The sequence below is a fragment of the Ictalurus punctatus genome, chromosome 14 (assembly GCF_001660625.3).
Source record: "Ictalurus punctatus breed USDA103 chromosome 14, Coco_2.0, whole genome shotgun sequence".
Classification (NCBI taxonomy): Eukaryota; Metazoa; Chordata; class Actinopteri; order Siluriformes; family Ictaluridae; genus Ictalurus; species Ictalurus punctatus.
Window position 1 is genome coordinate 2,496,675 of NC_030429.2, and position 27,386 is coordinate 2,524,060.

General features: G+C 44.5%; 1 protein-coding gene and 1 long non-coding RNA gene across 3 annotated transcripts; one reads left to right on the forward strand and one right to left on the reverse strand.

Annotated features, from left to right (window-relative positions):
- Positions 1-216: 216 nt before the first annotated feature.
- LOC108274775 (L-fucose kinase) lies at positions 217-26,526 on the reverse strand. 2 transcript variants are annotated; one of them, XM_017485117.3, is made up of 23 exons: positions 25,510-26,526; positions 7,986-8,137; positions 7,071-7,121; positions 6,847-6,972; positions 6,431-6,503; positions 6,242-6,339; positions 5,778-5,858; positions 5,570-5,689; positions 5,106-5,277; positions 4,905-5,011; positions 4,660-4,761; positions 4,376-4,549; positions 3,677-3,750; positions 3,228-3,586; positions 2,874-3,090; positions 2,636-2,802; positions 2,258-2,485; positions 2,001-2,144; positions 1,613-1,729; positions 1,210-1,391; positions 1,023-1,122; positions 676-899; positions 217-543 (listed from the first exon to the last, which is right to left on the reverse strand). In XM_017485117.3, the coding sequence occupies exons 1-23, from the start codon at positions 25,640-25,642 to the stop codon at positions 448-450; spliced, it is 3,297 nt and encodes a 1,098-aa protein (XP_017340606.2). In that variant the 5' UTR covers positions 25,643-26,526; the 3' UTR covers positions 217-447. The 2 variants fall into 2 exon arrangements, with proteins under 2 accessions (XP_017340606.2, XP_053541485.1); XM_053685510.1 differs by lacking the exons at positions 217-543; positions 676-899; positions 1,023-1,122 and having other exon boundaries at positions 1,374-1,729; positions 3,228-3,610.
- Positions 22,381-24,762, forward strand: LOC108274781 (uncharacterized). The gene is made up of 4 exons (XR_001814548.3): positions 22,381-22,898; positions 23,605-23,763; positions 23,872-23,961; positions 24,235-24,762. It is a non-coding gene; the product is annotated as an uncharacterized LOC108274781 (long non-coding RNA).
- Positions 26,527-27,386: the final 860 nt, after the last annotated feature.

Consider the following 27,386-nt stretch of genomic DNA (forward strand, 5'->3'; position numbering starts at 1 on the left):
TATTATCAGTGGAGAAAGTAGTTCTGTCTGAAATATTTTGAAGGGGATTTCTGTCGCAGTAACACAAAGGACTCTTTGGTGTGTTTTGGCTTGGAGTTCTACTCGTTTTTAAATGTTACACACACACCATGTACATTTTCTTAATTCAGCCTAAAGTACACAAATGACATGGTACCAAGAGACAAACAGACTTTTTTTTTTTTTTTTTTTTTTACCTTTTTTTTTTTTTTTAAAATATAAAACGATTCATATATTATTCTCTTTCAATAATCGCCCTGGTTCGTGATGAAATGAACGCGCTGCCTATAAGCCGTTGTAACTTTAGTAACATACAGTTACAGTCGATACGTTCAAATTAGTCAATTCAGTGAACTTGTCAACAGTGGCAAGGGGCCAGTGGGATAATGCACGGCTCGGTGCAGAAAGTGTGCTGCGGTTTGTGCTGGTTTAACTGGGACACTGGGCATTTCCTGTGCCCTGATGTACGACTGTAATCCCTTCCGTGTCAATCTGCACTGAGTGCACGCTGAAGTCACAGAGACCCTGTTTAAAAAATATATATATATTTAAAAAAAACCCGGCCAGGATTACAAACAGTCTGGCAATCATTTAAAAGCTGAGCAACTTTATCCTATCCAGAATTTTAACACCTGATGTTTTTATTCTGTCTCTCACCTGTGTGCTGTTGAGGACCTGTCGTACATTCTGCTCCTGCTGGACGTCCCGTGTGAGTATGAACAGGAAGCCGCCACCTCCTGCCCCTGCCAGGCTTTGTCCTAAGACTCTAGGGTGAAGGGCTTCCATCATGGTTCTCACTGCGGCTGGTTCACATCCCGGAGCCATTGCTTTCTTCTGCTGCCAATAGCGGTTCATGCAGTCCCCTAGTTTGGTAAGAGATCCTGGGGGTGGGGGGGGTTGGGGGGACGATGAAACCAGTATGGAGAGACTTGTCGTGCTCGCTCATCTCAGGCTTATCTTTTCCTCAAAAATGTGTCCCAAGGCACGCCTCTCCATTTACTCACCCTCCGTGCAGGCCCATGCACACTCCTCGGCATTGCTCACCAGCTGCTCTGCGTTCCGCACGATCGACGGCAGGCGACTGTACCAATTCCGCACCACGTCCTGCGAAACAAGCACGCGGGTTAGGAATCACGGCACGAGCACGATTCGCGGCACATACGTGAAAGTCTCGAAGAGTCTTGTTCAGACCTGCTGCAGGTTGCGCGCCAGCCGTGTCTTGCCCGTGTAGATCAGCAGGAGACGCTGTTGCAGTGCCATGAGGAAGTCTGGAGGAAGCACGAGTCGCTCCACGTCCACTCTGAGGGGCAGGATGGGACGGGACCGCGCCACCTTCACTCCACCTACCAGCCCTCCCACCTGCCACCCTCCGCCTACGGTGCATGAATATACATTTTCGAAGCAACACTTTCTATTATCGCTGTTGCGGCCGCCGTAGCGCTATTATTTATTTGATTATTTATTTCTCTGGGAGCTGCAGTGTGTCGCACAAACACTCCGAAACACCTCCATGACCCAGAATACACATATAAGAGACAAGACCTGATTTACGGGTGCACGCTGGTTACAGTATGATGGCTGGAACCCCACCGACCTGTGGTGACCTGCTCCAGGTGTAGTATGGCGTAGATGAGAGAACTGGTGTCATAACTCTGCCCAGTGCACCTGTACACAGCTGCTAGGACCGCGCCCGCCAGGATACTGCTCGTACCTGCACAGGCATGCACACCACGAGGACATTCAACAGTAGAAACTATTTTCTCAAGACACATCTGTACGATGTAGATATCAGTGTCACTGTTGTGAACACAAAGCAACATCACCCATAATGCAAATCCATCCGTCATGCGTATTTGAAATAATAAGAAGTAAGTATCAAGAATGCAGAATACTGTATTAGTTTTGATGAACGCTGACATTTCAAGTCATATGCAAAGAATATTATACAGTGTTGATTCCGTTACATCAGAATCTGGTCTCACCGAGTCCCGAGCCATGAGGCAGCTGAGACCAGCTGTGCAGCTCCAGTCCTCCTCCCCAGCGCTGAATCAACTGCTGCTCCAGAGACAGAGGAGATGTCAAACACACCACGTCGCTGCACAAACACACCGCCTTTAACAGGGCACCTGCACCACACACACAACAGGAAGGAAGCCTTCACGATCCAGTTGAATCTCCTTTTCTTACTCGTTAGCGTGTTTTTAAACCGCGGCTGGTGATGCAGGACGTCAGTCCTCACCAGGCGCATGGGGCTGGCAGTAGTCCTTCAGGTCAGCGAGGTCGTTACACACTGTCTGCGTAGTCACGCTGCAATCCGGAGGACCGCTGCGGCTCGACAGCACCAGCCGGGGCTCTGGAATGCGGCGCGCTCGGGCTCCGATCGGCCGTTTTCCATCCACCTTCACAGCCACGTTCACCACCACACCTCCGTACTCAAACGCGATCGGCGGAGTGTCGCTCCAACCGCCTAGTCATTTTAGCACAAAGGTTAAAGCATGCCGTCTATTTTATTTCTGAATCACGTTAAAAAAAGAAGCAAATGCACGAGGGTGTACCAATATATAGAAACGGATCTGTATGCAATAAGATATCGATTTTGATGATTGCAGAAACTCACCAGAGAGGTCCACTCTGGCTGGACACTCCACTTCCTGCCACTCTCCCATGGGTGGTATCTCGCCTTGGCCAACGAGCACAAACTGGCGTGCGGACATCACCGCTTTCCTGAGAAGGATCTGTCCTGCACCCTCGTAGTGTCTGGCAGCTCTCACCAGCAGTTCGGGTCTATTAGGGATGAGAATGTTAACCCCGTAAACAATTATTTCCTGCTCACCTTCTGCACTCTAAACTCTCACCTGTCGAGCCAGCGGGCTCTCTGATTGGCCAGTTCCAGGACGCCAGCCTCTAGCTTGCCCTGCTCCAGCAGGCTGAAAGCAGAAGCCCAGGACGGATTAGCGGCCGGGCCACTCCTCAAACCACCTTTTCCTTCGCCGGCCATGCAACCGAGAACATCAGCGATGCACGCCAGAGTACGCGCAGCTACACCCAGATCAGCAAGACTCGATGAAGCCACTGAAACAGAAAAAAACAAGCAGGCAGATAAACAGAAAGGCAGAGAGAGCTGGGTATATGTATATGACCGTACAGTACAGAACACAGCAATAGTACACAATTAATAGCAGAACGGTGACTGTGCATCTTTTCCTCACCGGAGTCGAGCATGCTCAGTAGCTCCGTGTGCTTGCCTCCCAGCACTGCTGCTCTCATACTAGGCAGGAGGTTGTGAGCTGCGTGGCTCTTCAGTGTGTCCGCCGCTCTTCTCCGGCCTGCACGAAACAGCAGCTTCTCTCTCCACTGCAGTTCACGCTGCTGGTCGGTGAGAGACAGCACCTCCCTAAGAGAGAGTCTCCACGCGGATCTCCAGTTCTCTATACTCCCAGAGCCTCCCAGCAGGAAGCGCACGCCATCCAGCCCTATTGTGCCTCCCTTCGGCATAAACGCCAAAAACAAGCGAGCGTCCAGCAGAGTCTGACGTGCTCTGCTCGCCTCTCCCCACAGATCCTCTCTCCTGACACAGAAAACGCACACAAGACTTTTTATTTGTTTATTTATCCGCAATCCGTCTCTCTGGATTGACACGGGATCTCAGGTCTCTTACTGTATTCCAGTGCTGCTGAAGAAGCGGCTCCACGTTTGATTGAGGAACGAAGCGGCAACGTCGTCACTCTGGGCCTGGAGAGGAGAGAACAGTAGGGCGGTACTTTAAAACCAGATGCAAATATTTGATGACGCGCATCGTAGAAAACATGTGAAATCACATCAAGGGTATCAGTGTTATGTTAAGTATGCGTCTGGTTCGAAAACCAGAGGTCCCATTCCGCACAACCCATATAGTTCAAATACACAGAGAGCACGTTGACAGACAGCTCCGGATCACGATGTCTGACATGTGTTATATGTTTTATGGTTACACGACTACTTTATAATCATTTATACCAGTTACAAAGAGCTCTTTGGTAGAAACGACACCGGCCCCACGGCTCTGTGATCTACAACGAACGCGAAAGAGGGCGTGGAAAACAGGCATTTTAGCCGACTTTGGAGCTCCATTTCTATTTATTCAAAAATGCTCTGAGAATGGAACTGAAGCCAGCATCGGGACTTAAATCTAATCGTGAGCGGAGTGCATCATTACTTCCCTACTATTTAACATATCCGGAGGACTTAAACGGGAAGTTAAGAACGCCAGAGTGAGCTGGTTTGAAATCCAGGTCCATTACATGTTATGGTTCAAATGCATCAAAAAGGAGCAGCCTCACTCTAGTTTTGAACAGAAAGACAACCAAAAGATATTTACCTCCAAACGGTCATACGCCCCAAACACCGTAAACACTGTTAACTTCAGCTCCCCTACATTCACCCTGTGCCCCTGCACAATGATGTCGCTGGTCAGAGGCAGGTGCCGCAGTTGATCTGATACGGTCTGGTCCAGGCCAGAAAGGAGGCACCCAGAATTCACTTGAATCGGACCCTGGAATATAAAAATAAATAAATAAAAATCACAAAATCCTATTTACACAAGTGTAGCCTGGTTGATATTATGCTTATCCTTTATAGTGTGCAGCGATTTCCTGAACTGACCTGTAAGTGGCAGTGTTGCACAACAGCGCCTGCTGCGACATGCACCTCTCCTTCCAGGACACTGTTAATTATCCTACTGTCCTCGCTCACGCACTGCAGCTCCTGCAGAGAGGGGAAGAGACGTAATAAAAATCCAACATCAACATTCTAGTGAAACGCAAGGTTTATAGATCCGGTAGTTTTGGACATTAAACAAACTGAAAGCTTTAATCTGGAGATTTGGCTAAGCCTTCGCTGCGGCTCACCTGTATGTGAGAAAGAACCCGCGTCTCTGATCCCGCCTCTGTCAGACGTACGATATGCTCCTTGCCCGACGTGGTCAGGTAATCGTAGCGTCCATCTGAAGCGTGTGCTGCAAATACAGCGTGAACATGTTCATCAAAACCAACGATCAGAAAAAAAAACATCAGAGAAAGAGAACATGAGCGTGGACACAACCAAGTTACCCAGAGAAAGGGGAACACCTCTCAAAGTCCTCCAGAGCACAGCGCGAGCGCTCTTCACTGCCTCGCCTCGCGGACCCGTAGGTGAACTGGAACCTGCTCTCATGCCGTTCACAAACTCCGCTTCGGTCGGGTCCGAGCAAAGGCACAGCAGGATATCCAGAAAGAGCGAGATCTACAGAAGACGCGTACCGGAGGGAATAAGCGCCTCGAAAGACGACACGGAAACGTCCATCAAAAGCGCGTCAGTACGATATTCAAGGCAGAAATGGGTCTCTCTTATTTTAACCAAATAATGGCCTTGAGTGAAAGGTTTAAATAACACGATGGAGGTTGACATAGCACAGTTACAGAAGTGTCTCATAGCTAGTGTATTCACAGCGTAGAACGTAAAATCTAATACTAGCATCATCGTTATCTCATAATATCATTATAAATCACGTCAGCGCGTCCCTGTGTGTATACACCTGAAGAGGCAGCGCTCCAGAGTCCATGCCCAGGTAAGTGCAGCCGTCCAGCGGTGGAGTCACGAGAGTTTGTAAAAGTTTCTCAGATACAGAGCTGGAGAAAAACACAGGCCCCGACACCTGCAACCCAAACCACCCGTTAGCATAAAAACACCGCCTATAATATCACACAATAGGATTAGTGTACGTGTACGTAAAATGTCCGTACCAGAGGAACTTTCCCATCGGGCAGTGCAGCAGAGCGGATCCTCTCTTCCGAACCCCGGTAGATGATATCACGCACTCCACCCTATCGATACAGGGCTAGTTATAGGGTAGCAATCTCAACTTACTGAACTATCCACCATAAGACTGGACGCTACGATGGAAATATATCCATAACATGATCAATTATACCACAGTACACCTTTATGAAATATTGTGCTAATTTGTTAGAACTTAAAAAAAAAATTTTTAATTACAAACCTGGAAGCAGCTGATGATAGTTATTCATTAATTTGGACATATTTGACGTTTTTCTCAGAACTCCTCCGTTTCAGTTTGTAGACATTAAGTAAAAGGAATCAAATTCGAATTTTAAGGCGACTTTTCTGAGCAAACGTATATCGTGATGCGTATTGTGCATCAAGGAAACACCTATCGCACGAGGTGTATACTTTACCCAGGACCCACCTGTGCGTCTGTGAGGTAGACTCCATGGTTAACGGCAAAAGACGTGTCACCAGGTAAGGACACGGCGCGCACTCCGGCGAAGTCCTCCCATGGCACCGCTGCAGGGATGCATATGTAACATGTAAAGGCACGAGTACGTTTTAAGCTGATGTGCGAGTCTCAGTTTATGACGCGTGAGTGTAATCTCACTTGGTATTGAAGAGATGCTCAGGATCATGTCAGTACTACACACCCAAACACCCGGCGGAGAGCCAGCACACACCTGAGACAACACAGAGACACGTTACATACGTAAACGTAGTCCGACCCACCGCTGCCAATCATATCTGTGTTTTAATGATAATGATAATAGCAGCTTGGCAGTGCTGGGGCTTGAACCCCTGACCTTCTGATCAGTAATCCAGAGCCTGGCAGTGGTGGGGCTTCAGGCTTGTGGCTTTAATTCAGTTATTTCCATTTTAATTTGATTTCATTTTTGCCAATACACAATACCTCCTACATAAAAGCAGGACAGGCCAATGCGTACATTCTCAAGTGAGAGACAGTGTCCAAAACACACAAATCACTTCCTTGCGTGAAATCCATCCTGTGCATGATTTACTCACCTTGGTTGAAAGGCAGTTCAGCAACATATCTAAGCAGCAAACCGGTCCCTCGACACTTTGTTCAGCTGCACTAACGGGCATCCAACAGAAAGCCCTACTGCAGCCGTCCCAGGGAAAATCTCTGCCCTGCAACGCACACACACACACACACACACACACACTCTACGAATGAGCTTGTTACAAACGTTAAATTTGTGGCTCAATGTAGACGTTGCTGTTCTCACCGTGTGCAAAATGAGAATGTGTGTGTCGTACAAGACATCTGCGGTCACCACCTGAAGACAGAAGAACAAGCACCACGAACACACACACACAAAGATGTTCAAGTCAGAATTCAATATATTCATAGTGTAAATACCAGCAGCGTTTTGGTGAAGCAAGACAACATCGATAACGACGCAGGCTCAAACCACATGAAGTTGAGAGCTTGTCACACCGGACTTACGCTGCAGCCCACTGTCTAGTTCATTTTTAGAGTAACCCTGTAAAAAGCAGTTAAAGAGTCAGCAACATACAGTCGTCCAGCTTAGCAGCTCGATTTTAGGCGTTTAAGAAGTGCCTTTAGCCGTGTTCGGCAGAGTTGACAGGTTTCAGACAAAGTTGGAGCCTAGCTATACCTTAAAAAACACCCAGAACTATCCCAGAAATTCGGCCGCTGGAAACTGGAGAATGTTCATCGAGTGAGTGTGGGGCAGAGAAAATCCTGCCCCTATGGACCTCTGTCACCACTTGCCGCTAAGTGTGACTGGACTTCAAATAGGTAAGTAATATCTCAGTGGAATCGAAAATTCATGGGGCTGTGCCTGAGAACTTTATAAAGATCAAGATTGTTTTGAAGGGTTGATATTATAAATGGTGGAGCCCCGTATGTGCGTATACTGGTTAATATGTTCCACACCACAATTATTGAACCCTGGCATTGGGTCAGCTTCTTAACTTTGCTTAATTTAACCTTGTAGTAGCAGGATTAGTATCAGTAGTAGTATGGAAATACGGCCTGAGGAGTATCTGATTTACTGTGACGCCACTATTGTACATCATGCTTAATATTTTACTTCTAGGATTAGCACCTTCTCCTCACCAAGACGCATCACTTATTTCTAAAAGTAATTCTTGAAGGCTTCCAGCCCAGGGCTCACTGTATATCCGTCTCTGGCGCTGAGGTGCTCTGCGGCCACCAGCAGCGCGTTGAGAGTAGCTCCTCCACTGCCTACATGCTCCTGCGGGTCAGGGACGGTGAGCAGCAGCGCTCCGGCAGGAAGAATCCCACGCTGCTGCCGGATCTCCAGCTCTGAAACAAGACACACCTCTCTCTGAGCTCTATTCATTTCATTGTATTCATACAGTACCACCTAAGCCTACTTCACAACACCATTCAAAGAAATCATGACACTACAGCGGGTCTGGATTTCTGCGGAGAAAATACAACTAGATCAGCTGAAATAATCAGAGATGGCTCTTTTATCAGTGCACTGTGTAGGGTGTAAACCTTCATGCACTTGAACATACTATAAACAATGATTTTGAGTTTTAGTTGTTCCCAAGTAAATTTTTAAGTTGACACAACAAATTGTTTTTTTTTTTTAGTTTTACAGTCAATTTAACATGTTAAGTTTTCACTGTCGCAACTAGTTTGTGAGTTGAATTAATGACAGTATCTGTCACCTCAACTTAAAAGCATATGTTGAATCAATTCAATAACGATGTCACGTTCTGAACATTCATCCTGAGATCTCACGTGATGCACGAAGCAGACAGAAGACGTTAGCCGGGATTGTTGTAGGGCAAGATTGAAATCTTCCACCACTGTCAAATTTGGTAAGTAAATATTTGTTCATATTGATTTAATCGCTTGTAAAAACGACATGTACTATATAATAGTATATTGTTTATAATAGTAAACAATACAAGTATTGTTTACATCATTTCTACATCGAAGTAAACTGCAGCTAATCCACACATAGTTTGGCTAATCATATTATATTGTTGCTATCCAGCGAACTAAAGCTAAATATCTATAGTAGTAACGAAACAATACTAGCAAAGTATAATTTCTTCTAGTTACTTAATGCACGTTTAATATATCAACAATTTATCTCCATGATTTGCAAAAAGCAGGGGGTAGGTTAGCCTGAGGAAGAAATTCACATGTCATATGTGAATATGCCCTAAAAGCCATGACCTCTGTGGCCGCCCCCTTCACCCTGATCCTAGCCGAGAAGCCCAGGACCTGCTTCCCCACGTGATCCCAGAGGACGACATCGAGGCCTACCTGGAAGCCTTCGAACAGGTCGCCCACCAGGAGAGCTGGGGTATCGAGGAGTGGCTGTGCATCCTCTGCCCGCTGCTTTCCAGAGAGGCACGCACAGCTTATTATGCCCTCGCTCCGGAGGACACAGGGGACTACGGAGCAGTAAAGAGAGAGATCCTGGTGTGGTGTGGGCGGAACCCCTTCCAGGCGGTGGCGGAGTTCCACCGGTGGAGCCACAGGCCGGGAGCCAAGCCATGTGGACAGATGGACACCCTCCTGCGCCTCACCAAGAGGTGGCCAGCCAGACCTGCACTCCGCCACCGAGGTTGTAGAGAGGGTGGCCCTGGACCGATTACTGAGGACTCTGGCGCCCACAGAACACCAGGCCATGGGAATGCAAGCCCACAGGACACCCAGGGAACTACTGACCGCCCTGGAACACACCCTGACCACCCTGGCGCTCGGCGAGGAGGGACAGCACCACCAAAGTCGCCCGGACTACGGGACACCCAAGGACGAGCCCAGACTGACCGAGCTGGACCAGGGGATGCCGAAGAAGACCCAGAAAACCTGGCCAGCAGGGCGTGTCTTCCCCGCTGAACCCGCTGGACCCGCTGAAACCGCCCCAGCGAGTGAAGGAAGCACAAGTGTGGCAGGCCTACATGGCCCGAGGCGTGGAGGACACCAGGACAGAAGGTAAGCTGCACACACACTCTAACCTGCTCTCGTCTGTATTCCAGCAGGTAAACCGGCAGGGGAACTTTGGCCAAGTGCAAAAAGAGGACAGCTGCCTGAAGTATTGTTGGGCCCAGGTGTGCCAGATCGAGGGGGTTGACCAGAGCCAGAATCAGAGACTCCCCTCCTCCTATTTTCTGGTCAAGGGAGGAGTACTGTACCACCGGACCAACCGCAGAGGGGAAACCATGGACCTCTTGGTCGTCCCCAAAGCCAGAACGCAGGCACTGATGCACCTGGCCCATGCCCATCCGCTCGAGGGCCACCTGGGGGCAAGAAACACCTTCACAAGTGAAACTGGAGACCCAAGACCCATCTTCAATTACTATCAGAAGGCCTTTGCAAAGCTCAATACAAGAGGAAGCTCAAAGAGATGTTCCTCGTTTGGATGACGATTCCCTCATGGATGTCATGAAAAGGCATAATGTAATCACAGAACTACTGGAAAAGCAAAGTGCATTGTTGCAACTTCCACAAAGAGAAATCTTAGTCTTTCATGGAGACCCACTGCAGTTCAGATCTTGCATACAGACTTTTGAGCAGACCATCGAAACAAAAACTGACAATATGCAACAAAGGTTAAACTACTTGGAACAATACACATCTGGAGGACCAAGAAACCTTGTCCGTAGCTGTTTTCATATGCCACCAGAAAAGGGCTATAAGGAAGCTAAGGAACCACTTGAACATTTCGGAAATAAAGTTAAAATCACATCTGCCTTCATGGACAAGGCACTGAGGTGGCCTACTATCAAGTCAGAGGATGCATCTAGTCTGAGGTCGTATGCACTCTTCTTGAAAAGTTGTCATAACACAATGAGGGAGATGGACTATGTTACAGATCTTGAAACACCCTCCAATTTAAAGATCATGGTGTCAAAGCTACCATTTAGGCTTCGTGACAAGTGGAGAGCAGTAGTCTGCAACATCTATGACAAACACAAGCAGAGAGCGACATTTAGTGATCTACTTGCATTTATTGACAAACAAACACGAATGATGCTGGATCCAATCTTTGGGGAGATTCAAAGCCCGCTGAAGCAAACGTCTGAATCAAAAGGCCACTACAAAGCCTACTCCAAAGCAAATAGTAGGGGGAACAGTTTCGCTACAACTGTTTCACCAGTATCGAAGTTGGACCAATCAACGGATTACAGGTAAAGTGGAAATACCATGAATGGTTCTGATGCATTTGTAAAGCCTTGCATGTTCTGCAATAGAAATCATCCAGTGGAAGTATGTGAAGTATTTCAAAATAAACCAAACAAAGAAAAGGTGGAATTCTTGAAAGTTAAAGGACTGTGTTTCAGGTGTGTACAAAGAGGACACATGAGCAAGAATTGTAAGAAGTGGATGTCGTGTCATGTGTGTAAAAGGGGTCATCCAACCATGCTACATATACACACCAAGGAAACCCAACAGCCTCAGGATCATGCAAAAAAATTCTCTGGTTCCAATGCAGTCGTTTCTTTAGCAACTGGTAGCCATAGTGGGGCAGGCACAAAATAATGTGCTCTAGCAATTGTGCCCGTCAAAGTAAAGTTGGAGAAAGGTACGAAATGTATCCGAACCTATGCTTTCCTAGATCCGGGGAGCTCCGCAAAATTTTGTACCGAGGAATTATCCATGCAGCTTCATGCCCTCGGTAAGAAAACAGAAATACTTTTGAAAACACTGGGTCAACAGAAACCAATAACTAGTTATAAAATATCTGGTATAGAAGTAGCAGCATTAGACAGTAACTAATTTCTCAAATTGTCTGAGGTTTTCACACAAAAATCTATTCCTGTGACTCACAACAACATTCCGAAACTGGATGATATAAGAAAGTGGTCTTACCTTAAAGAGGTCGACTTGACTCCAATCAATGCAACCATTGGCCTAATAATAGGTGTTAATGCACCAAAGGCTCTAGAACCCTGGAGAATAATTAATAGTGGAGGTGATGGGCCCTATGCTGTTAAAACCCTTCTTGGCTGGGTTATCAATGGTCCACTCGGCCAAGGCGGGATTGAAAATGACAAGGATAGCTCTATTCAAGATAATAGGATATCTGTCGCTAACTTGGAAAACCTTTTGATGCAACAATATAATCAGGATTTCATGGAACAGCACTATGGAGAAAAGAATGAACTGTCGCAGGAAGATCACCATTTTATGAGTATCATATCTACTCCAGCTGAACTTAAAGATGGTCATTACCACTTAAAACTCCTCTTTCGTAACAGCAATGTGATTATGCCCAGCAATAGGCAAATAGCCCATCAAAGAACTCAACATTTGCTGAAGAGATTCGAAAAGGATCGGATGTTTTATAATGACTACAAATCCTGTATGGACAACATCATGAAGAAGGGTTATGGTGAAGTCGTTCCTCAGAGCTGAACTGCGTGTGGTGTTTGACTGTGCTGCAACATTCGGTGGAACTTCTCTAAATACTGCTTCAAGGCCCTGACTTTACCAATACACTACTTGGCATATTGATTTGCTTTCGGCAAGGCCTCATAGCCTTCATTGCCGACATAGAGGCATGTTCCATCAGGTTCGAGTGGCATCAGGTTCGAGTGGCAAAGGAAGACGCTAACTTCTTGCGCTTTCTTTGGTGGCCAAATGGAGACCTCTGTAAAGAGCTTGTGGAACACAGGATGCTTGTGTATATCTTCGGTGCAGTGTCATCACTTAGCTGTGCAACATATGCTTTATTGAAACAGAAGATGACAATCAGGGGAAGGACCTGGAAGAAGTCACGAATACCATCCGGCAGAACTTCTACATAGATGACTGCCTGAAAGCAGTCTACAGTACAGAGCAAGCAATATTTCTGTATCAACAGCTAACAGAAGTATGCTCAAAAGGTGGGTTCCACTTAAACAAATGGATCAGTAATGATCGTGCCATGCTCTCTGTAATTCCTGAAGAAGATATAGCAAAAGAAGTGAGAGCTCTGGATTTAAATAAGGAGCAGTTACCAATGGAAAGAGCTCTTGGTACCCAATGGGATGTCGAAAGAGATGTCTTTACTTTCAGTATAGCAATCAAGTCCCATGAAGTAACCCGGAGGGGCATTTTATCCATCATTTGTTCAATCTATGACCCCTTGGGCTTTTTGACTCCTATTATTCTCGTGGCAAAGAGGCTCTTACAAAGCCTATGTAAGATGAAATTGAGTTGGGATGAAAAGATCCCGCTCGACGTAGCTCAGACCTGGGAAGAATGGCTTCGCTCGCTCCATCTACTGGACACTTTCCAGGTAAACCGAAACTTTATTCCTAAGGGCTTTGAAGATTTTAAATCTGAACAGCTGCACCACTTTTGTGATGCTAGTGAAGTAGGTTATGGCGCCGTATCCTACCTTCGGCTCACAAATGGTTTGGGCGAAGTCTGTGTGTCCTTTGCCTTTGAAAAAGCTAAAGTTGCACCTCTTAAGTGTACTACCATCCCCAGAATGGAATTGGCAGCAGCAGTCTTGGCTGTACGAATGGATCACATGCTGAAGACAGAGTTACAACTCTCATTATCAAATTCCATCTTCTGGTCAGACAGTATGACAGTTCTGCAATATATCGCAAACATAAGTAAAAGATTTAAGACGTACGTTGCAAATCGAATTTCAACAATTCACTGTCTATCAATGGTAGAGCAATGGCGGCATGTCTCTTCAAAGGATGCAGCTTCACGTGGCATATCAGTCAAAGCTTTTCTTCAGTATAAGACATGGATCCAAGGACCGGAAATCCTTCGCAAATGCTCTCAGTGGCCAAAGACACTTGGAGGCATGGATATCATTTCAAGCGACGATCCTGAGTTAAAGGAACGGCAGCAAGCTTCCGTTCATGTCACATCTGCCAAGCCAATGGAAGAATCTTGATTTACAAGCAAGTTGTTTTCATACTTTTCCAAATGGAAAGACCTCAAAAGAGCCATGGCATGCCTTTTGAAGGTCAAAGAGACACTTAAACAAAGATGTGATGAAAAGACGTAAAACACACAATCTTATAAAACCATTCAAAAGAAAGCGTCGACTCACAGACTCTCAGTGGTGGATCTCGATAAAGCCGAAAAGGCAATTGTTAGTTTTGTGCAAAATCTGAACTTTCCTGAGGGAATCTCATGCTTGAGTAAAGGAAAGGTTATAAAGAAATCCAGTTTGCATAGCATCCAACAATTGTCGATGGCATTATAAGAGTAGGTGGTCGGTTAAGCAAGTCTGCATTACCCGAGGAGGCAAAACATCCTGCTATCCTGCCAAAGGGTAGCAACGTCTCAGAACTCATCCGTCGTTTCGTACATGAAAAGGTTGAACATAGTGGAAGAAATTATATGCTTTCCACACTTCGACGACGGTTTGGGATTCCTCGTGCCAATTCATTGGCTAGAAGGATCATTAGAGAATGTATGACATGTCGCCATCAGCATCAAAGACATGGAGAACAGAAAATGCCCGATCTCCCTTCTGACAGACTATCAATGGACCTCCCTCCATTTACTCTGGTGGGAATGGATTATTTTGGACCTATTGAGGTAAAAAGAGGAAGGAATATTGTTAAAAGGTATGGTGCAATATTCACTTGTCTAATGTGTCATCTTGAAGTGGCCTATACACTTGACACAGATTCCTGCATTAATGCTATAAGAAGGTTTATCTGTCGAAGAGGACAAGTCAAAGAAATAAAATCAGATAACGGAACTAACTTTGTGAGTGCAAAACGAGAATTGAAGCAGACACTACAAAGCTTGAATCAAACCAAAATACAGAACACTCTCTTGCTGGATGGAATAAAATGGACCTTTAACCCACCCCACGGAGCTCACCATGGTGGTGTCTGGGAACGTCTCGTACAACAGGCTAAAAGGATCCTTTGCTTGATCACTGGGCAACAAATGGTTGACGACGAAGCCCTCAGTACCATATTTTGTGAAGTTGAGGCTATTTTGAATGATGAACCAATAACACCTTCCAGTGATGATCCTAATGATCTTGAAGCGTTAACACCAAATCGCCTTTCACTGTTAAAAGGAAAGCCCACTCTACCACCAGGCTCGTTTGATAAATAAGAAACCTACGTAAAAAAGACGCTGGAAGCAAGTACAATACCTCAGCGACATATTCTGGAAAAGATGGACCAAAGAATATCTCCCCATAATGCAACAGCGTCAGAAATGGAATAAGCCCCACCGTAGTTTCTTAGTCGGAGATCTGGTGCTTATTATTGATGATTCTGCCCCCAGGAACTCGTGGTCTATGGGGCGCATTAAAGAAACTATGGAAGACTCCAAGGGGTTTGTACATAAAGTACGTGATAAGACACAAACCAACAAGCTTGAAAGACCTATTACTAAATTATGTCTTTTGCTTGAGGCAGAATAAGTTGTATGTAAATACGATGACTTACAGAAGATGCATAATAATGTATCCTGTAATGGATAATAACATTTACTCAGTCTATGCATTTTGAATCCTGGTCACAAGGTTACGCCAACATGGACTATTTGAATGAACATTTTTTTTCTGGCATCCCCTCTTTTTGATGAACTATTTTTCATACACACACACTTAGGCACATACACTTGTATGGGCTCTAAGATTCAATCAAAATCTGTTAGCCATAAATCTGTACTGACTGGTTGTTACATAATACTCAAATAATTCATGTTTGTTCGTGGTTAATGCATGTTGATGTTTGAATGGCTATAAATGTATGCTTTATAATTGTTTGTTACACAAAAATTAGGGGCCGGTATGTTACAGCCATTTTGCCATTTTGTTGTGGAGCTGGAATTTGGGGCTGTTTTTGATCTGTTTGTTTGGCATTGTGTTGTGTTTTGTGAGGTTTGGTGGTGCGTTTGCTCCTGGGTCATGGATCACGTGTGGTGTGGGAGGTGCATATAACGTGGGTTAACCTTCCAACAGGTGCGGATGGAAATGGAGAGCTGGGAAGCACACCTTTTTTGACCATGCGCCTGCACGCCAATTCACAATAAGTAATTTTACGTTAAATTCAACAGTATGGTTTAATTTCAACAAGTTTTCATTCATTAATTGTTTTTGTTAAGAAAAATAAAGGACTTTTTATCTGTGGCATGCAAGAGAGTGCATTAATCCAACCCTGGTTCCCCCGTTTCCCCTGCATTGAACAAATCGCCGACACACCCCGTTTGTCTCAAAGCTAATGTCTGATCTGTGTCGGCTGTTGCAGGTGAAACACCAAAAGGCATCTGTCTACCACCCACAAACAGATGGGTTGGTCGAACAATTCAACAGGACCTTGAAGCAGATGTTGCACCGGGTGGTAGACGAGGAAGGGAGGAACTGGGACCTTCTTCTGCCATACGTCCTCTTCGCCATCTGAGAATGCCCCCAAGCATCCATGGGCATCACACCCTTCGAGCTCCTCTTCGGACGGCAACCTCATGGACTGCTGGACGTGGCATGGGACGCATGGGAAGAACAGCCTTCCCCGTTCCGCTCGGTCATCGAGTATGTACAGGAGATCCAGGAGAAGATCGACCGAGTGGCCCCGATCGTCCAGGAACATATGAGAGCCACCCAGGAGGAACAGAAACGAGTGTACAACCGTCCAGCAGAACCCCGCGAGTTCCAACCTGGCGATTGGGTACTCCTGCTAGTACCCAGCAGCTCCTGCAAATTTCTAGCTCGGTGGCAGGGCCCATATACAGTCCTCGAGAGGAGAGGTGCCGTGAACTATCACTTGCAGCAGCCTGGTAAGCAAGCAGACACAAAAACATACCACATAAACCTGCTGAAGAGGTGGATAGAGCCAGCACCCGTATTGTCTGCGTTTGTGGCCCTAGACACAGATAAGGACCAGGACACCTTAGTCCAACTGGGCGAAGAGCTCATCCCCACACAAAAGCAGGAGCTGACAGAGTTGGTGGGTCGATTTACCGATGTTTTTTCTACCTCCCCAGGCATGATGCAGCTGGTACAACAAGGAATCAAGACTCACCTGAGAGTGGTGGTGCAGCAGTGGCCCTATCGAGTCCCGTAGGCCCGCCGTAAGGCTATCGAGGAGGAGGTCAGCCGGATGCTGTGGGACAACATCATAGAGGAGTCCAACAGCCCCTGGTCCAGACCTATTGTAGTCAAACCGAAGCTTGACGGAAGTATGCGCCTCTGCAACGACTTCTGGAAGCTAAACCAGGTCACGGAGATTGACAGCTATCCCCTACCCCGGGTGGACGACCTAGTGGAGCGACTGGGGACGGCCCAGTTCATCTCCACCCTGGACCTAACAAAGGGGTACTGGCAAGTGGCGCTGGCTACAGAGGCGAGACCGAAGAAGGCATTCAGCATGGCAAACGGCTACTGGCAGTACCGGGTTCTCCCCTTCGGGCTACATGGAGCACCCACGACGTTCCAGCGGCTGATGGACATTGTCCTGCAACCCCATCATGCCTTCGCACTCGCCTACATGGACGATGTGGTCATCCACTCCTCCACTTGGTCGGACCACCTGGGGGAGGTCCTGAAGGAGCTCCGGAAGGCCAGGCTCACAGCCAACCCTAAAAAGTGCCACCTGGGGCTGACCGAGGCACAGTACCTCGGGTGCCATATTGGCCGGGGCTTACTCAAGCCCCAGACGAAGAACATTGAGGCAGTGAAGGGTTATCCCTGACCTACATAAAAAAAACAGGTACGTGCCTTCTTGGGGTTGGCGGGGTACTACCGTAGGTTTGTGCCTAACTTCTCCTCTGTAGCCTCCCCCCTCTCAGATCTCACAAAGAAGGGTCAGCTGGACCCTGTGAAATGGTCTACAGACGCGGAGCGGGCATTCCAAGCCCTGAAGGAAGCCCTACCAGTGCCCCCGTGCCATGTAACCCAGACTTCGCCCTCCCGTTCACCATGCACACAGATGCATCCGAGACCAGGCTGGCGCTGTTCTCTCACAGACCTTCGATGGGGAGGAGCACCCAGTCCTCTACATTAGCTGAAAGTTGTCCCCAGCTGAGAGGAGGTATGCGGCTGTGAGAGGCCCTAACGATAAAGTGGGCCATCAAGGAGCTACGGTACTACCTGGCCAGGCGGCACTTCGTCCTGGTGACAGACCATGCCCCAATCCAGTGGATGGCCAAGGCCAAGGAGAATACTAACGCCTGGGTAATGGTTCCTCTCCCTACAGGATTTCTCTTTCCAGGTCCAGCACCGGGCGGGGACCCAACATGGGAATGCAGATGGCCTCTCACAACGGGATGCCCTGTGGGCCCAACACACGACAGCAGTAGGCTTGGAGCTGGGGGGCGTACTGTGGCGACAGGCCCGCAGCCGACGCACAAAAAACAACGATCGCTCCTCCCGCTACTGCCGCTGTGGTGCTGAAGAGACAGCTCCGCTTCAGCACCACCAATGTTTTGGACAGCGGTAGAATGCGTGGCAGCGGGGTGGGGCCGCCGACACATACACGGCTGCTGAATTACGCGGCACAGAAAAATTCCACCATCCAGCAGGCGATGGGAGAGTATTAAAGAGGTGATACTCCGCTCGTAAGAGAGAGGAGACTCTCAGTGTGCGTGCGATAACCTTTGCTGTGTGTTTTACAGACAATCCCGACGCGAGTGAAGACTCCGCCCCCTGGCTGCACCCATGGCTTCTCCTGACGGCAAGACGGGAAGCCCCCAGCACGCCCTAGGCAACCCTGTGGCGATTAAACACTTCACCTCACACCCCCACTTCGACACACATGCACACCCACACCCTCTCACAACCCTTTGTGAATAAAGATTTCTCCACGGGAGACACTGCAACGGCCTCTTGTGCGTCTGTGCTCTGTCCCCCTATATATGTACAGTATCTCACAAAAGTGAGTACACCCCTCACATGTTTGTAAGTATTTGATAATATCTTTTCATGTCACAACATTGAAGAAATGACACTTTGCTACAATGTAAAGTAGTGAGTGTACAGCTTGTGTAACAGTGCACATTTGCTGTCCCCTCAAAATAACTCAACACACAGCCATTAATCTCTAAACCGCTGGCAACAAAAGTGAGTACACCCCTAAGTGAAAATGTCCAAATTGGGCCCAAAGTGTCAATATTTTGTGTGGCCACCATTATTTTCCAGCACTGCCTTAACCCTCTTGGGCATGGAGTTCACCAGAGCTTCACAGGTTGCCACTGGAATCCTCTTCCACTCCTCCATGATGACATCACGGAGCCGGTGGATGTTAGAGACCTTGTGCTTCCGTTTGAGGATGCCCCACAGATGCTCAATAGGCTTTAGGTCTGGAGACATGCTTGGCCAGTCCATCACCTTCACCCTCAGCTTCTTTAGCAAGGCAGTGGTCGTCTTGGAGGTGCGTTTGGGGTCGTTATCATGCTGGAATACTGCATCCTGATCATGCTCTGCTTCAGTATGTCACAGTACATGTTGGCATTCATGGTTCCCTCAATGAACTGTAGCTCCACGGTGCCGGCAGCACTCATGCAGCCCCAGACCATGACACTCCCACCACCATGCTTGACTGTAGGCAAGACACACTTGTCTGTGTACTCCTCACCTGGTTGCCACCAAACACGCTTGACACCATCTGAACCAAATAAGTTTATCTTGGTCTCATCAGACCACAGGACATGGTTCCAGTAATCCATGTCCTTAGTCTGCTTGTCTTCAACAAACAGTTTGCGGGCTTTCTTGTGCATCATCTTTAGAAGAGGCTTCCTTCTGGGACGACAGCCATGCAGACCAATCTGATGCAGTGTGCGGCGTATGGTCTGAGCACTGACAGGCTGACCCCCCACCCCTTCAACCTCTGCAGCAATGCTGGCAGCACTCATACGTCTATTTCCCAAAGACAACCTCTGGATATGACGCTGAGCACGTGCACTCAACTTCTTTGGTCGACCATGGCGAGGCCTGTTCTAAGTGGAACCTGTCCTGTTAAACCATTGTATGGTCTTGGCCACCGTGCTGCAGCTCAGTGTCAGGGTCTTGGCAATCTTCTTATAGCCTAGGCCATCTTTATGTAGAGTAACAATTGTTTTTTTCAGAGTTATTTGCCATGAGTTACCATGTTGAACTTCCAGTGACCAGTATGAGGGAGTGTGAGAGCAATGACACCAAATTTAACACACCTGCTCCCCATTTACACCTGAGACCTTGTAACACTAACAAGTCACATGAAACCGGGGAGGAAAATGGTTAATTGGGCCCAATTTGGACATTTTCACTTAACGGTGTACTCACTTTTGTTGTCAGCGGTTTAGACATTAATGGCTGTGTGTTGAGTTATTTTGAGGGGACAGCAAATTTACACTGTTACACAAGCTGTACACTCACTACTTTACATTGTAGCAAAGTGTCATTTCTTCAGTGTTGTGACATGAAAAGATATAATCAAATATTTACAAAAATGTGAGGGGTGTACTCACATCTGTGAGATACTCTGTATATATATAAATATATATATATAAATATATATATATGTGTGTGTGTGTGTGTGTGTGTATTTATGTGTGTGTGTGTGTATATATATATATATATATATATATATATATATATATATATATACTTATCCATTGCCTCTCGCCGGGCTTGGGGTCCGTTAGGCTAAAAAAAGTATATCTGGCAGCCCCCAAGAAAAAATTCAGGATCACCTGACAAACCATCAAACAGTTCCGGGAGATTGGTTCTTCTCTGGAAGAAACTGGATCGAATCCACAGCTGCTACAGTTTGCTTGGTATTCCTTGTGTGACGTCTTCTCCGTCTTGCTACTGCATCCATGTTACAGTGCAGTATTCTGTAACGTTCCTGGATGTAATGAAGTTGAGTACAGATGCAAATGCAGATAAAGATGTTTATTAAGGAGAGAGGCAGGCAGACAAATCCAAATTGTAATACAGGGACGTGGTCAAGACAGGCAAAGGGTCAGGTGATTGGCAAACTGGCATAAACTGGGCTAGGCTGTAATTAAAAACAAGGAAACGAGAAACAAGGTCTAACACAGGAAACCTGAAACGATAACGGGGAAACGAGAGCTAGGTAAAGCGCAAAACTCAATACTGCGCAATTAGCACAGAGACACGAGGGGTTTAAATGAATAACGGTGGTCCATGGTTAAACACGGACATCTGAAACAATATTCACACACCTTCGGACAACAAAAAATGACTAAACGGGGGCAGAGACAGAACATAATCAACACAAACACACATGTCCACAGTAAACAAAGTCACAGTCATAAACAACCGAAAAGCATGCGTTCGCTGAGCGCTCACGCACCTGGCTCGTGCACGTGCATGCACTCTAGCTTATTGAGCACGCTGCAAACTGCATCACGACTGCGTTTACATGGACAATAATAATCCACTCTTAATCTAATTAAGACCATAATTTGATTAAGAAACTACCATGTAAACAGCAACCTTAATCTAATTATGGTCATAATCTAATTAAGCTCTAATGGAATTAAGACAGGTGGATTACTCCTGTTTTAATCGTATTATGGACGTGCATTACAGACATGTAAACACCTTAATCACATTATGAACGTCGTGTGAGCATTTTCACCGCATTTTGCGACAGGACACAATCACACACAGCAGTTTTACGCTTTACGGCGAACAAGAGAGTTCGGCTGTGTCCCAAACTGCATACTTGCCTACTATAGGCCGGTAGTGGGGAAAATACATGCATCTCGGCTACTATACAGTAGGTAAGTATGCGATTTGAGACGCAGCCCACGGCTTCAAGCAGTGGTCTATTTGCACGTATAGCATGACTAACAATTAACCGCACTTGAAGCGTTCGTAAAAATTTTTTAAATAAAAACACCCAAAACTGTATACGGTACCATAACGAGGACGAACTGTATGGACGGCGTGGCGCGGTGACGTAATGACGTGGGCTCTTAATCTAATTATGATCAATAACATGTAAAACGGGTACATGACTGGAGTACTCTAAAAGCGACTCATGTAAACACCTTAATCACATTATTACCTTACTTAGATTAAGGTCAATAATTAGATTATTGCTGTCCATGTAAACGTAGTCACTGTCTCAAGGGGAAATCGTGACAAGTATTAGTAATGAGTTTTCTATTCGATAAATATTGACAGTCTTCGCTCTCTTGGATGTTGTACCATTATGCTTGAAGTTAACTAATAATATTGTAACTGACAATGTTAAAACATTGTACTTACACTGGCCAGAATTTTGATTTAGTAACTATGTTGACTTTTCCTACACTAACTTAACACTAATTTCCACAAGAGCATCTTGAACAGAAGTGTCACTGACACCTAGTGGTGGCAGTGAAGTGTAGCAGATGATTCTCCTTGTAAATAAATGAAAAGATCAATCATGAGAGACCAGCGAATAAAGTACAGAGAATTGTTTATTGAACAAATGATGAGACGATTAGTCTTGACAAAGTCTTCGGCAATTCGACTCTAAAAGAGTCCTCACACCGAGGAGATTTGCACCTATAAGTCAATGTCTAATATTTTAAAAACCGAAGCAGCACAAACGAAGGTTTTATCGGCACAAACCAGCACAAACGGAGCACAAACGATCGAGACAATTTTGCCAACGTTTTGCGTTGGGTGGGGGGCAACTTCACGCAGGTCTTCACAGCCCCACTACATTCAGAATATGGGGCAGTCACGTGATGAACGAAGGCCTCGAACCTGAAGACTTGAGACGTGAACTAATCGAATGTGACACATGTGACGTGACAGAAGAACGACTCGGATCGTGAGGTGAGGTGAACTAACAGACTACATAGCCTAATGCTAAGCAATTCAATAATCGTTTCTGTTTCTCATAATTCGGCCTTGGTTGCATTAGCCTATAGTTTATTTTTTATTCTAAATGCAGTGTTTGCGTAAGTACTAGATGTGTTAGGGAATTTAACATTTTAATTATATTCTGCTGAAATGACCGAAATGACTAAAAAAAAAGATTTGTTCATTTTCCTGAACGAGGTTCAAAGATCCGAGTCAGTAAAATGATCCGAACTTCCCATCACTAAACTGTCTGACTCGGGCACGCGCATGCTTTCTGTGTGGGCGCGTGCCCTGTGATGTGTGCTTGCGTTAACACAGGTGAGTAGTCAAATGCTCAAATTTACAGGCCAAGTCCTATCTTAAGTGGATGAAAACAGTCGTACACTACAATGCATCGCCTATAATATCGTTAAAGTTAATAAAGAAAAAAGATAACTCATCACTGCTCTGAGTTACTTTACTCCTGAATGGTTGTTAATATTTTTGGTCACTTATTAGATTTTAAGCAGTTTGTTTAAGTATGCAAGTCTTTAAGTGTAAATAAATAAATAAATATATAAACTTGTCATTTTCTGGTGCTCCTGCATCCAATGTAATGCGCCCTCATTAGCTTTTCTTACAATATCAATATGTATATGAACCGCTGGCCATGAAATTTATCAAGGTATTTGGTGAGAATCTATTACTTTGGTCCTGCTCTTGCTTGTGTACACTGTTTATTACATTTTTGAAGGACTATTTTTTCTTTTCTTCATAGAATTATTTCAGGCACTGAAGTAACTTTGTCTTTTTTGTCATACCCAATATGAAAAAAATATTAAACTTGCATTTTTTTGTTCTTTTGCCTAAAGTAAGTGTAACTTTATGGACTTGGCTACATTGTACAGCAGTGCTGTAGTACTTTGGAATGGAACCTCGTGACCTTTGACCTGCACTGTGAAAATTCAAATGTTTTTTTTTTTTTTGCACTGCTGTTTAACATGTTTCTGTGTTGTGTTTGTTTGATGTTCTGTAATGACTTAAGATCAGCGCAGAATTCACCAGACTTGTGTCGATGGACCTGAGCAAGTCCTTTTATGAGGGTCTTGATAAACATGTCTCAAAGCTGCTGTATTTCTAGCACTCGAGTCACTATGCAGACATCGCAGAAAGGAGTGCCATACTGGAGAGCCCGGATAAAAATGTGAGATTTATTTCAAGTGTACTTGTTTTGTAAATACTGTGGTCATTTCCTTTCTTGCTATTTCTCTTGTCCTGCATAATTTGAATTAAAAACATTTGTACTTTTGAGGCAACAAATCACAGGAAGAGGGTTGCAGTACTGCTGGGGCTGCCACTGTCCATGTGGGAGAATCCATCTCAGTTCTTAAAGATCTGTGAGGTAAGTGTCCGTGAGGAAAGTAAGAAGGGATGTTGGAAGATATTCAGATAATGGAAGTCCATGTATTGATATTTCCAACTTTTTTGATGGAGTTTACCTTGTTTTATTTTCCATGAGCGATGATAATTTTTTTTCCACCTTCTAATATAATTCATTTTGTGTGATAACTAGTAAAGTTAAGATCGGTTCCCTCATGCTGTTCTTAAGTCACTGAGCTTGTGAGGTTGTATGTGTGAAAGCACATTTTAAAGATTGTCTTTGTTTTTAATACAGCACACAGATTCTGAAGAAGAGTTAATCAAGGGCGTGACTGTTGGAATCAGTACAGTTGTGGATGACGTGATGGACCCTATCCCATGTGACTGCAGTGATGTAGCCCTTGTAATGGAAGACGTCGTCGTTCTACGCAATCTTGGTGATGTACCAAATGCATTTGTCAACTTGATGAGATTGCTTTATGCACGTAACATAAACTACCCCAAAAACTTCAAATACACCTTTGAGGTCATTCAGAGGCTGTTCATGAACATTTGAGCTGATGCCTGCAGTGCACGAGTACATTCACTTAAAAATAAACTGCTCAAGTAGAGATGGGTGTTATACATAACACAACAGGTGAGATCTCTCTTACAAAAAATGCATGATACAGTTTCTATGCCTCAACAGCATGACTTCCATTGTGTTTTATATTTTCACCTTTAAACACTGTGCAGTTGAAATATCATTTTGTTAGGCAAAAACAGATCTCTGTTTATTTTGAGAATCCATGTTTTGTTTTTTTAGTTTTTTTTTTTTACAATTGTAATAGATTTTTGTTTACTCAAATTGATCTTTCCACAATATTACATTTTTAACCTTTTGCTTAAAGAGTTAAAAGAAACACTGGCTATTGTAGCTCTGGATATTTGAACCCGTTCAACTTGTTCTGTTTACATTTGTAAATTTATAAGGAAAACAATTGATAAAGTCTTTCATATGGAAAAATGGGTTGTTATTTATTTGGATGAACTTGCTAATGTAAGTTAGGAAAATAATCCACATTAAGTTAAATGAACTCAGAATTTTAGCACAGACAACATGAAAAAGTTAAGTTCACCTTACTTTTATAACAGTATTTCAACTGAACTTGGGAAGTCCGATTACTTGAAACGAGTAGTTGGGTCAATTATTTATTAATTTATGTCAACAAAACTTTTTAAGTTGAAATTCCTTATAATTTTATGTAAATACAACTTGACTGAGTCAAAGCAAAAAGACAACTCAATAAGTTGAGTGAACAAATTTTTTTTTTTTACAATGCAGGGATTAGGGAGGCATTTGGGACACACCCTTGTTGAGCAAAGAAGACACAGAGACAATGACGGATTATAACAATATCAGATTTTCTGCTCTCTATAGCTATCAAATGAGCAGTGAAAACCTCTCCAGCTGGAGAGACTTGTGCCATAGACCAGGTTTAGTTGTTATTCTTATTATTCTTAGTGCTCACTAGCAGTGATCGAGCAAACCAAAGGGCTCTTCAGGAACATAAGTGCCCTTGATTCTTACCTCTCTGGAAGGCATAAACACTGTCCTTGTGCTGACATGTGAGCACCACAACAGTCCAGTTGTAAACACACCCATGTGCCATACCGAAACTCCAACTGCTCCAACTTCCCCCAGCTACACGTTTCACTGGCATAAAGTTGGTTTGACGTTGGATATTGGCAGATATGCAGAAATTAAGGGACCGTCTCTAAAGTTACATACGACATTGATATACACGTTTCTAACTTCAATAGCATTTGAAGGGAATGACATATAACCAACTGTACAGTGTTCATCTAGGTGTCAGCTAAACGTACAACTTTTAGATTTTTAAAAATATTTATTATTAAATAAACTACTGGATGGGCCCATAAACAAAATATACCATAAAGATCAATGGCATTTGAAGGGAATGACGTACAGTCACAAACCCAACTGTACAGTGTTCGACTAGGTGTTAGGTAGCTGACACCAAGATGAACATGTATACATGTAACTTTAGAGACGGTCCCTTAATTTCCGCATATCTGCCAACATCAAACGTCCAACGTCAAGTTAACTTTATGCCAGTACACGTTTCCATATTTTGTTAACTTTTTACACTAGTTTATAAATATAACAATAATACAGAATATAAAAATGAATAGTATTTTCACAGTATTTAACACATTGTATGTAAATTTAGTTACATTTAATTGCACTAACCAAACTAACTCGGGACCAAAAAACAAACCTGAAAAATCTCAAATGTACATGGAGGAATGAATAATAATAATAATAATAATAATAATAATAATAATAATAATAATAATAATAATAATAATAATAATATCAGTGGAGAAAGTAGTTCTGTCCTGTCTGAAATATTTTGAAGGGGATTTCTGGCGCAGTAACACAAAGGACTCTTTGGTGTGTTTTGGCTTGGAGTTCTACTCGTTTTTAAATGTTACACACACACCATGTACATTTTCTTAATTCAGCCTAAAGTACACAAATGACATGGTACCAAGAGACAAACAGACTTTTTATATATATATATATATATATATATATATATATATATATATATATATATATATATATATATATATATATATATATATATATATAAAAAACAATTCATATATTGTTCTGTTTCAGTAATCGTCTTGGTTCATGACGTTCTCACACACCTCAGAGGAGAAAGGAGTTGAGTGGCTGAAGAAACACCACAGCCAGAAACACACACGTACACATATTGCTGGTGACCAACCCTGTTCCAGGAGATCTAGCTTCCTTAAGACTTTAGCTCCAAATGGCACCTACCTGACCCTCTAAATCACTGCCTTAAGATCTCGATCAACTAAAACAGGAGTGGTAGAATTTGGTTGGAGATGAAACGTGCAGGAAGGTAGACTGCCAGGAACCGAGTTGGTGACCACTGGTCTATATGAACATCCATCATGCAGACAGGTGTGAGAGAGAGAGAGAGAGAGAGAGTCGACGCTTGGAGAGAAAACTTTTTTTTTTTAAATCACTGGATGGACAGACCTGATCTTTTAAAGAAAACCACATTTCTATCTAACATTCACATCAACTTATCAGTTATCAGTAAGAGCTACTTAACTAGCTAAACAAACTCAGTGATTTTCACTAGTGTGAGTGAAGCTTACATTGTGAATTAGCTTTTTATTGCTGACTTAGAAACACTTATAAACAGTAGACTGCCATTTTTTTTTCCTGTAAAGAAACAAACGATTTCTGCCCCCAAAGTCGACGTCTATGTTGATTCAAACCCTCGAGCAGCCACGGGCTCGTTTTGAGCGAACAGGGTATGTGCTGAGCGATACGATGATCTATCAATAGCGTGATAAATGGGCCAAAATAAGTGACATTTTCATGCGCAGCTTTTTCAAGGT